Below are 12,607 nucleotides of genomic sequence, written 5' to 3'. Positions count from 1 at the left end.
TTAACAGTAGACTGCTTTTTTTGGGGGGGGTTCACTAGATTCAAAGTTTATAAAAAGCACTACTCTTTTACTACTAAGTGCAGTGGCCTTTAAAAAGCTATGAGTTTTTGTGAAACCACTGCCAGTTTGTTTCACAGTGCAAGCCCGAGTTATCTGAGGCAGTAACTGACAGGCTGTGTAACTAATCAGTTTACAGTGTATTAATCGGAATTGGATGATACCGGATGTGACGGAGAACAGTTTCATTACAAATGCCATTAGGCACCTATAACTGTTAAAAGTCTAGGCTCTGCCACAGACTAACGAAATGTCCTTGGGGAAAAAAAAATCACTTAATCCTGAGACTCATTTTATAATATATTATATACGGCTAGCGAAGACTCTTGAAAGTCCCTTGGACTGCAAGGAGAGCCAACCGGTCCATTCTGAAGGAGATCAGCCCTGGGATTTCTTTGGAAGGAACGATGCTGAAGCTGAAACTCCAGTACTTTGGCCACCTCATGCGAAGAGTTGACTCATTGGAAAAGACTCTGATGCTGGGAGGGATTGGGGGCAGGAGGAGAAGGGGACGACTGAGGATGAGATGGCTGGATGGCATCACTGACACGATGGACGTGAGTCTGAGTGAACTGAGGGAGTTGGTGATGGACAGGGAGGCCTGGCGTGCTGCGACTCATGGGGTCGCAAAGAGTCAGACACGACTGAGCGACTGAACTGAACTGAACTCACACCTATATTGTTAACCACAGGGTTACAAAACAGAGCCTGTGTGACGCATGTGTGTGAAAGCATACTGTAACTAAAGCACTATCAAGTATCATTAATATTGTCAACTCAGAATAAATTCCAGCCTGAATCCTGAGTAATTTTCAAAATAACTGGGTATGTTTGAAGTAAGGGAGTAGGGAAGAATATCTTAAAAGAATGGAAATTTCTAGTTCCCATTCAAAAGAAACGTTCTTAACAACAGCTAATTCTTCTCTAGCACTTATCATATGCCAGGTACTGTTGTAAGCAGTTTATTATGGATATTAACTCATTTAATTTTCCAACAATTCTACAGGGTAGTTATCATATCCCCATTTTATAGACAAGGAAATAAAGAGGCATAGAGAGGTTATATAATCTACCCAAGATCTCACAGCTAATAAAAGAGCAGACCAGGATTTGAATCCAGACTATTCTCTGTCATTTGCTATACTGCCTCTCAGCAGTTATTATATTAATAACTATGCAAAACCATATATGTAAACGTAACAACGTCTTCACAGTTGATTGAAAAACAAATATCAAGTGGCATGTAGTTTAAATTCTAAAATCAATCAAGCTCAATGCATATTTCATTTACTTGCAATGTAAATTATATTGACAATTTAATCTAAAACAAGGCTTGAGTAAGCTTTTAAGTCTTAACTTGGTAATATAAGGCAAACATGGAATTTTTCTTCCACTTACTTGATTCCACAAAAGCTTTTAAAGCTTCTAGTTGTTCTGCCCCAGATAACTGAATGGCTTTTTCCAGGATCTGACGATACCTAAAATAATACAGAGAAAAAAATGTGTGTTTAGAAGTCACCTATATAGACTATGGGCTTCCCAGGTGGCTCACTAATAAAGAATCTGTCTGCCAATGCAAGAGATGCAGGACACATGAGTTTGATTCCTGGCTCAGGAAGATCCCCTGGAGGAAATGGCAATCCACTCCAACATTTTGCCTAAATAATTCCATGGATAAAGGAGCCTGGAGGGCTGCAGTCCATGGGGTCGCACACTGAGCAACTGAGCATGAGCATATAATCTAATACTAACTCTGATGTTTATTTCTATTTACCCTGGTTTCTTTCATTGTGCTCTGGTTTGTGGCTTTCTTTATAGTAGTACACTACAGATTTTTTTTTAAGTTTTCAGTCCATCATAAGAAACATTAAATCTATAATTCAAAGTGCCACTTCTAGTTTTCTTTACAGTATACCACAATTTTTAAAGTTTTCATGTCCATCACAAAAAGACTAAGTTACTGGATCTAAGATGCCACTTTTTCTTTAAAGTTTCAGTTCTGAATTTAAAACGTCAATTTTCTTTCAAGTGCCTCAAAAGGTAAACTATATATCCTTCACTAATGTACGCACAAGGACATTATTTGAAGTGACCCAGAACCTTTTCCTTATGGCCCTAATGAATATAGAATTACCAACAACAGGGTAATGTTGACTGGCAATGAAGCCAAATACTAGAGATCAAGTGTCTTAGTGTGTACAGAACACACCCTACCAAGCTAAACGTACTGACTGAACGTCCTTCATGCTGTCAGGCAGTGCCCGTTAGTTCTTTACTTGCATTCGCTTCTAACAACTATTCTAATATTCATGATCACAAAAATTCAAAGCAGCATTCTAAAAATGAGGGGGTAATGCTAAAAACAAGACTGATAAGAATTATTAAGTGATAGCAAATTGCTTCCTAACCTGTCAACTCCATCAGGACAAGGATTTTTTGTTTTGTTTACTCCTATGTGGAGGAGGGCATGGCAACCCACTCCAATATTCTTGCCTGGAGAATCCCCATGGACAGAGGAGCCTGGCGGGCTATAGTCCATGGGGTCACAGAGGGTCAAACATGACTGAGCAACTAAGTATAGCACATATAATGCCTAGAACAGTACTTGGCACATCATAAGCACTCAAAGATACAACGGTATTAAAACATTTTATTTCTTAAATTGAGTGGTTGATACATAGGTATTATACTATTCTTAATCCTCTTTATTTGTCTCAATCATAATATTTATTAAAAGCATTCATTAATGCTTTTTAAAAACCTAATTGCAATTATTCAAAACAGTATCCAGAATATAGTCAAGAAACAAAAACACACAAATAGGACCCAAATTCTTTCAAACTTATGACTTCTATTTGTAAGGCACATCCTCAAGCTACAGTTCAGCACTCACTGATTCTTATCTGATATTCTCACAAGCTTGACTGTCTGATTTCTCAAAACTGCAATGAATCAAACTGGCTTTGTAAAGCAGGTATACTGACAGAAAAGACAGCCAACTCCAAAAGAAAAGTCAAACTAGTCTAAGAAAGAAAGGAAATATTACTAAGCTTTAAAATAAAAATTGCTAAATTTGAGGGATAAAATACAGTCATCTAATAACTTATTCAGACGGAATCTCATTTTCAGGAGTTCCCTGGTGCCCTACTAGTTAGGATTCCAGGCTTTCACTGCCATGGTCCGGGTTTCAATCCCTGGTCAAGGAACTGAGATCCCACACACAAAAAAATCTCAATCTCTCTGTATATATACATATACACACACTCATATGCACATCGATTTTTTTCCCTGTCTACATTTATAAATACACTTTATTGCCCTGGGCATGATTTTAGTTAATACATTCATTGGTTTATGATTTCTTTTTTAGATTAGCTTATTTTTCATACAAATTAAATCAAGACTATGGCTAAACCCTCTTATTCTTAAATCCCATTTATCTTATACTAATAATATTATATTCAAAGATGACAATGCCTCACTTATAAAAATTTGCTAATAACTTAAGTTTTAATATACAGTTTCACAACTTATCAATCAACTAATCTATATTGGGAACATCAAAAAAATTTTTTAAAATCTAAAACAATGGAAAGATGGAAAAATGCCTGATGTGGAGTGGTACATGACAAGTACCATGTATTTTTCCTTTCAAAAAAAATACTATGGACGAAAAGAAATTTAGTTAAGTAAGGCAATCTTGTACCTGTCCCATGCATTTATCATCAACAAATGTTTATCAAGCACCTATCACTTATGTGAATTAAAGTTCAGTATATCAATTTCTGATTTCTTGGCGCTTGAAGGGATTTGGAGGTCAATAAAACACATACACATGAAAATGTACCACAGTCACTATATATGCTCAAAACGAGTATAACAGGTATGTATTCACAGATCTTTCTGTTTATAATATTGGTGAACTAGAGATTGGACCACAATGACCTCCAAAAACACATAGAAAGTTGAAAGAAATGAAAAAAAAAATTTAACAGCATAACATCCTAACAAGAAAGGGTAATCAGAAGAGACTAAGGGCACAAAGAGGTTCACAGCTTCTGCCTGAAAGCATTTGCTGATTGTGGAAGGATGTCTGAGAGGCAGAGGCGCGCCTGGGGGGAGAAGGGAGTGGGCTGGCTCTGGGGTGTTCTGCTGTCTGCTGGAAACACGGCAAGCTGCAATTTCTGGCCAACTAATAAAAACTAGAACAGGAGTCTGAGGGGTTTTATGTGCCAGAGGAAGAAACATTCACATTTTGGAAGTAAGGTTACAAATTCTACTCTAAGGATCATCTGGTAGGAAGACCAGTGAATCTGGAAACCTTGGTCCTAGACTCCTAGCACTGTCAGGTCCCTGGCAGAAGGAAACGAAATTCCTCCCTGAAAGGTAATATCATAGGCCTCCAGTTGTTTCTAAAAATACATTTTAAAATAATTTGCCCAGCAAAAAAATATTACAAGGTATATGACAATATTAATAATACGCTGAGATGCTCAGGCACGTCTGACTCTTTGTGACCCCACAGACTGCATGCAGCCCACCAGACTCCCCAGTCCATGGGATTTTCCAGGCAAAGATACTGGAGTGGGCTGCCATTTCCTTCTCCAGGAGATCTTCCCGACCCAGGGATCGAACCTGGGTCTCCTGTACTGCAGGCAGATTCTTTACCAACTAAGCCATCAGGGAAACCACTATGACAATATTACCTGGAATCAACAGAAACAACAGACAACAGCAAAAAACAGGGACTCCAGATACTGGTGTTATCAGAAAGACTGAAACACACTTATGCTTATCAGGTTTATAGAGAAAAAGACAAGCTTTTAAAGTTTCAGCAAGAAACTCAGTTCAGTTCAGTTCAGTTCAGTCGCTCTTTGTGTCCGACTCTGAAACACAGCACACCAGGCCTCCCTGTCCATCATCAACTCCCGGAGTCCACCCAAACCCATGTCCATTGAGTCGGTGATACCATCCAACCATCTCATCCTCTGTCGTCCCCTTCTCCTCCTGCCCTCAATCTTTCCCAAAACCTTGCTTCTACAACCAGTCCCATCCACAACTGGGTGTTGTTTTTGCTTTGGCTCCATCCCTTCATTCTTTCTAGATTTATTTCTCCACTGAACTCCAGTAGCATATTAGGCACCTACCGACCTGTAGAGTTCATCTTTCAGTGTCCTATCATTTTGCCTTTTCATACTGTTCGTGGGGTTCTCAAGGCAAGAATACTGAAGTGGTTTGCCATTCCCTTCTCCAGTGGACCACATTCTGTCAGACCTCTCCACCATGACCTATCCATCTTGGGTGGCTCCACACGGCATGGCTTAGTTTCGAGTTAGACAAGGCTGTGGTCCGTGTGATCAGATTGGCTAGTTGTCTTTATAAAAAGTTCATTTGAAAAAAAAGAATCACCCAAACTACATAACTAAGAAGTAATGTCACCAAAACTTAAAACTCAGTTGAGTTCTTCCCAGTAGACTAGACACTCTTGAAGAACTGGTAAACTAGAAAGCAGGTTGGAAGAACTTATCCAGAATAAAGCACTGAAGCGGAAAGTACAGAAGACAGAGTAAAGGGCAGAGGGGTCACAGTAAGACGGCCTGACAAGGGTTTCCCTGGGGTCCTAGAGGAGAAAACAGAATATGATAGAGGCAATATTTACAGATAGCGAGCTGAAAAACCTCTAAGACAATGAAATAATCCAATCCTTTGATTCAAGAAACACAAGGAAGCTTAACCAGGATAATGCCATAGAGCATTTACAAAAATTGGCCCCAATTCTTTTACTCTCTCTATGTGCCTTTCCAATGTGACTTTTTGTAGGTCTTTGCATCAAGAGGTAGAGTTTATCTCCCCACCCTCTGATCTGAGCTTGTTTTGACCAGTAGAAGGCAGCGGAAGTAACATGCCTGTTCCAAGCACAGACTTCTACAGAATTTGTGTTTATCTTTATCTCCTGGAACCTGACTTAGCCACATGAATTAGTCCAGGCCAACTTACTGGATGGGGCTTCCCTGGTGGCTCAGATGGTAAAGAATCTGCCTGCAATGCAAGAGACCTAGCTTTGATCCTTGGGTTGGGAAGATCCCCTGGAGAAGAGAATGGCTACCCACTTCAGTATGCTTGCCTGGAGAATTCCATGGACAGAGGAGCCTGGCGGGCTGCAGCCCATGTGGCTACACAGAGTTGGACCCAACTGAGCAACTTTCACTTGCACTTGCACGATCTTTTGGATAATAAGGTTAAGTAGCCTAGTCAGTGCCACTGCACCAGCCAACTCAGAGAAGCAGAGTTGCCTACCTGATCTGATACACGTGGAGCCCCTGTGGAACCAAGACCATGTGAAGAAGGGAAGAATCAACCAGCTGGGCCCAGCTCAAATTGCCAACAACGCAACTGTGAGCTAAATAAATGACTCTCGTTTTTAGCCTCAAAGTTCTGGGGTGGTTTATTTCACAGCAAAACTTAATTGACACAGATGAGCAAAATCAAATCCACACACTCATCATAATGAAGTCGCACAAAATTAAAGACAAAATCTTACAGCTAAGCACTAATATAATTTAGAAGAGAAATAATTTTCTAATGAGGTTAATCTGTAAGCATTTTAAATATCTGAACTTAGTGGTAAGTGGGAAACATGGGAGAAGAAGATATCCCAGGCAAAAAAAAAAAAAATCAATATCTGAAAAGGCGTCCAGTTTGCTGAAAATATAAAACCAAAAGGTAGGTGTATTTCGAGTTAAGGGCATTGAGCCAAGCAGACAGACTGTATTCTGGCTTTGTCACTAGCTATGTGACCTCGGAGCAAAGGATTTCACCTGTTTTCTCATATGTACTGTAAATAATATCTGGGGCTTCCCTGGTGACTCAGATAGTACAGAATCTGCCTGCAATGCAGGTGACCTGGGTTCAATTCCTCGGTCGGGAAGACCCTCCAGAGAAGGGGATAGCTACCCACTCTAGTATTCTTGCCTGGAAATTTCAAAGACAGAGGAGCCTGGCGGCTACAGTCCATGGGCCACAAAGAGTCAGACACGACTGAGCAACTACCACCACCATCACCAATGTAAATAATGTCATTTACTGTTTAAGATTAAAATGTAATTAAAGTTATGCTTGGCATATGGCAAACACTAGACTTTACAGAACACCTCTCTTTCAGATCACTGAAATTTGTATGTGGGAATAACAGAGAACCAGAGAATCTGCATTAGAAGGGGTCTTTGAGGCTATGTAACCTGCCTGTGGGGCATGTGTGTGTACAGTGTATGTAATGTGTGTAATCTGTCATGGACAGAGGACTCTGGCGGGCTACAGTGCACAGGGTCGCAGAGAGTTGGACATGACTGAGCGTATTTTTTGACAACCTATTCTACTGTATTATCAGAAAGCTCTGATCCAAAATCTCCCTCTGTGAGGCAGAAAAGTCTATTTTCTTTTCTGCAAAACAACCTTTTTTATAGTCATGGCAACTAAAACAGCCCCCATTCTCCTCTTTCTCCAGGTTAACAGTTTTCTTGTAAAATGCAATGTTTAGATTTCAAAGGCCTGATATCTTCCTCTGGGTACCCTCCATCCCACAGAACTGGGGGTGGGGTGGGCAGGGTCATATCTGTATAACATTGACTCAGAAAAGACCTTTAATCCATGACCTCAAACCTGCCCTCAGAGAAGTAACCATCTAGCTGGAAAAGCAGAGAAGTTAAAAGACAAAACAGTGACGCGCTATCCTAGAGGTAAACACAGGATGCCACTGGGCAGAGGGAGAGCACATAACCGAGTCCTCGACGTGATAATGGTTGTTCCCAGAAGGCTTTATGGAAGAAGTAACATCTGAACTGAATTCTGAAGAGCCACACAGGTTTTAGCCAAGTGAATAAGCTAGCACAACAAATGCCCTCTCTCAAGGATTTCCTCTTATGAAACTTATATGAGATTATCAACACAATGCATACGTACAAAAGCAGCATATATAATTTGCAAAATTGCTTCTCACATGGCCGATTTTTTGTATCAATTTTAAACTGCAATATTATTTCACAGTTATGGGAAAGTATTTCTAACTGAAGTTTTGACAAGAAAAGCAGTGTAGTCTGGCGGGTTAAAAATTAGCTTTTTGGAGTACAGAAACCTGGTTTCAAATATAAACTCTATACCTTTCCAGCTATTCACTGAGTCAAGCAATATTTATTGAATAACTACTCATAGATATTCTGTAAATTGCTGGTAATTCAGCAATATTTCAAAAAGGAATTTATTCCATTATTTCTTAATATGGACTCCTCTGCTGCATGCACGCATGCTAAGTTGCTTCAGTCGTGACCGACTCTGTGTGACCCCATGGACAGCAGCCCACCAAGTTCCTCTGCCCACAGAATTCTCCAGGCAAGAATACTGGAGTGGGTTGCCATTTCCTTCTCCGATTTAATCGCTAAGTTATGTCTAACTCTTTGGAACCCTAGGGACCATAGCCCACCAGGCCCCTCTGTCCATGGGATTTCCCAGGCAAGAATACCGGAGTGGGTAGCCATTTCCTTCTCCACCTTTGTTACTCCGCTCCTAATACAAACCCTAAAACCACTGGTATAAGAGTATTTCTCTCATAGAGCATGTAGCTGGCAGAACTGTTTTCTTGTGAAAATAAATATGACATATTCTTGCCCAGACAGGACCAGATATGTACCTACAGGCAAGGCCAAGACTTTCCTTAAGAAGCACTGGCTAGCAGTTATCAAGTACTTTATTCCATTTAATCTTCACAATAATCGGTGCACTAGACTCTTACAATAATAGCATCCAATTACTGCCTCCCCCTAACCCCGCCCCTCTGCAATGTAATCTGGCCACTAGAGGTAGATTGCATTTCCTCTAGCCTTGAATCCAGCCTGGTCTTAGGACTTACTCTGACCAGTGCTTGAGACCAGATGTTGTGAGACTTCCAAGGGTAGCCTTAAGAGGACTTGCCAGCTTCTTCTTTCACCTCCTTGAAACCTTCCTAAGGCCCTGAATGAGAGACAGTGTGCAGAAAGAGAGACCCAGCCAACAGCTACATGTGTATGCAAGTCCATTTTAGCCCTACCAACCCCAGCTGAGCTGCCAGATGACTGCACTTGCATGAGTAGGCCCAGACAAGACCAGCAAAACAATCTACTTGATCTAAAGCATATTGAGAAATTACACTTCTTTTACACCACTAAGTTTTTATCTGTTACAGAGCAGTAAATAACTGACGCACCCAATAAGGCAGATACTATTGTTTATCCGCAATTCAGAGCTGAGGAAGTAAATGCTTAGCTTAAGTTTCAGAATTCTGCAAATACGTGAAAACTATATCTCTTCTGATAACTAACACACTTATCTTTTTTTTAACAAAACAAAAAGGAAAGCAAACATGGAAAAAAAAATGCGAGTTTTACTTTCATCCAAATCTATCAAAATTACATGCAAAAAGAATTGAGCAGTGAGACATATTCAATTTATTTCCAACCCAGGGATTAAGTCAATACGTACTTACCAGCTTCTTAATAATAATAATGAGGACAATCTTGTGGCTCTAAGTGTCAGGTACTGTTCTAGGTGCATATACACACTCTATTTTGTCCTCAGACAGAATAATTATCTTATAATTATCCCATCTTCCTGAGAGGGAAATTGCCCCACAAAGTAGTTAAGCCCAATAGCACTGCTAAATTTCCCAATGATATACGGGATTACATTTACTAGCAGACAAAATACATTACAGCCTACATAAAACAAAGTCAGTGTTTCAATGGCCAGGTTAAAACAGGTGTTGCCTGTTAAAATGGATCAACCTGATCTTAGCTGTCAAATGTAAATAGAATCAATTTGAGAAGCACACTTGAAACAATGCATGTTAATTACAAAAAAAAAAATTTAGTGCTGTGAAATCTACAAAGAGGAAACAGACATCTATCTATCTCCCTATCTATCTATCTAGATGTAATTAATACTGTTGAATAACTGGCTGCAGGGCAGGCACAAATCACAAATTTAAGTTGGAGTGGACTTAACCTTTCTACATAAATTCCGACAAAATTTCTAATCATGTTTAAAATTCTGCAAACATCACTACTCTAGACATCCTGACCCACGCTGTGGTGACATTCCTCCATACCCTCCTTTAGAGTTGGTGGCGGGGAGAGAGAGTACCCAAAACACAACCCACAGAAGATGGTTCAAGTAGTTCTGGACGTCATGATAAGCGGCCATACCTGAGCAGCCCCCGTCAGCCTCAAGAAGCCATCTCCGCGGAAAACTCTAAACCAAGGTTCCAGAATACAAATGGCCCTCAGTCAAAGAGAAAAAACGGGCGCAGCAAAGGCAAACAGAGGCCACAATTCGGTGTGAGAGGCCGGCCAGCGAAGGGAAGGGGCGAGGGGTAGGTTTAGAAGGCCATGGGCGCAGTCGTCCCACAGACCGCGCTTCCAGAATCTTTAGAGAACGGAAAGGATGCCATCAAGGGCTGAAAAAGTTGACAGCCACTCCAGATCTATATGGTCCCGAGCGCTCCCTGCACAAGGTCCCCTCCAGTTTTCTGCTGCTCCCAACATCTGCCTCCACGACCGACCTCAGGCCCGCCCCCTTCATCTTCAGGCCCGCTCCTAGCTTCACATCCGAAAGCCGCCGTCAATCCAAGGAGAACAAGTCTCTGGCTTGCCTCTCCACCTCCCAGGCCCCCGGGAAATACTCACTTGCCCGCCAGATCTTTATGAGAGCCGCTCGAATTCATGAGCTGGGCCAAATCCTGTCGCACGGCTGCCGCCATCTTTCTCCCAGCTCGGCGGAGGCTGCGGGGCCTCTCGCGGCCGAAAGAAACCGAGTGTAGTCCTCCAGAGTGCGGCTAGAGGGAACCCGAGATGCCACAGAGTAGCGCCTGTGTAGGCCAGACCGCCGAGCCTGCGTTAGGTCCGCCCCCAAGGTTGATTGACGCGAAGCTCCACTCCTCAAATCCTAGGCCCGCCCGGGCTTCTCTTACAGGCTCGGGCTCACGCGCTCCCACTTCGGATTGGCGGATGAACGCCAAGGGACTGTCTCGCTTGTGCAACCCCAGTAAGTGCCCGATTCGCAAAACTTCGGGGTTTTCGTCAAGTTCCGTATCTCATATCTGTAGTTTACCATCCCTTGTTCTTTAAGGCTGCACTTAAACTACCCGTGGTAAAGAACGAGGTTTTTTGTTTGTTTGTTTACAATTCACCAGACCGGTACATTTGTAAAGTACAATAAAAAAATGTCCCCATTCCATTTCTACTCTGCGTCTGTATATAGATTGATCATACATCTCAGTTTATCCAGGACAGTGCCATTTTCCATCTGTCGTCCTGGAGTAATTGTTAATAACATGCCCTTTCACTCTGGAAACTGTTCCATTTGGATGACAAATTAGATGATAGCCTTACTTTGATATGTAATTGTATTTATGTATTTATATAGGAGTGCAAATTTCTGCAGCCTTGCCTACAAAGGATGTTAAACTTGAATTTCTGCCACTTTATATGTGAAAAAGAACATGTTCCTTATTTGGGGAAGGGGAAACAAAAGTCCAGAACAAAGAAATCCTTTGAGAAAGTACTGTGGCAATTTGTTGTCGTTGTTCCGTCTCTCAGTCGTGTCCAAAACTTTGGGACCCAATGGACTGCAGCAAGCCAGGCTTTCCTGTCCTTCACTATCAGTTCAGATGTCCCTCCATAGTTAAAAACTTAGTGAGATCTCCATGCCTGGCAACTGTGAGTCTGGATATTTAGTTTCCTTTTGCCTAGGACAAAGGATGGTTTTGGAGCGTCAACCAGCAGTCTCCACTACCGTTTGTCCCTCTGATCATAATACAGTATCTGTGTGTATCCTTCCTACAGTAGGACACTCAACCCTAAAGAAGAGAGTTCAAGTTCCCACTCAGTTTCTGTATCAGCTTAAAATCCAGGATGTCTGATAATGTACAACCCTCTCCAAAAGTTTGGATGTAATTGTTCATGGTCCAGACATATATACACTATAGAAGAAATTATCGGCCTCAGGCCCAAACATGTAATACAAAACAATAGAGGAGCAAGGGCAGAAGGAATAGGATAACTACAGTTCCAGAAAAGTAAGAGTGTGAAACACAGTAGTTACTTGTCCACAGCAATGGTAGAATCCTGCCCAGGAATTATGAACACCCACTACCGTTGTTATATCTGCATGGTGGTGAGACACCATGGTTAGTACTACATTTTGAGAGGATAATTGCATTGTTCATTGTATTTGGTGGACCCCAGCTTTGCCTTCTCGGAGAAGGCAATGGCACCCCACTCCAGTACTCTTGCCTGGCAAATCCACTGGACGGAGGAGCCTGGTAGGCTACAGTCCATGAGCAGTCTCTAAGAGTCGCACACGACTGAGCAACTTCACTTTCACTTTTCACTTTCATGCATTGGAGAAGGAAATGGCAACCCACTCCGGTGTTCTTGCCTGGAGAATCCCGGGGACAGGGGAGCCTGGTGGGCTGCCGTCTATGGGGTCGCACAGAGTTGGACACGACTGAAGCGACTTAGCA

The 12,607-nt window shown here is 41.7% G+C and overlaps 1 protein-coding gene across 1 annotated transcript in view; it reads right to left on the bottom strand.

Moving 5' to 3' along the window:
* The window catches only part of COPS4 (COP9 signalosome subunit 4), a 38,563-nt gene extending 27,666 nt beyond the window's left edge, over positions 1 to 10,897 (bottom strand). The window contains exons 1-2 of the mRNA XM_052641855.1: positions 10,770 to 10,897; positions 1,456 to 1,535 (exon numbers count right to left, since the gene is read on the bottom strand). Of these exons, the coding sequence (XP_052497815.1) occupies positions 1,456 to 1,535; positions 10,770 to 10,843 (154 nt within the window). The 5' untranslated portion in view covers positions 10,844 to 10,897. The remainder of the gene's footprint in view (positions 1 to 1,455; positions 1,536 to 10,769) is intronic.
* Positions 10,898 to 12,607: the final 1,710 nt, after the last annotated feature.

This window comes from Budorcas taxicolor, chromosome 6 (genome assembly GCF_023091745.1).
Source record: "Budorcas taxicolor isolate Tak-1 chromosome 6, Takin1.1, whole genome shotgun sequence".
NCBI classification, from domain to species: Eukaryota; Metazoa; Chordata; class Mammalia; order Artiodactyla; family Bovidae; genus Budorcas; species Budorcas taxicolor.
The sequence above is the reverse complement of the archived record's forward strand: the minus strand, read 5'-3'. Positions and strand labels throughout refer to the sequence as shown.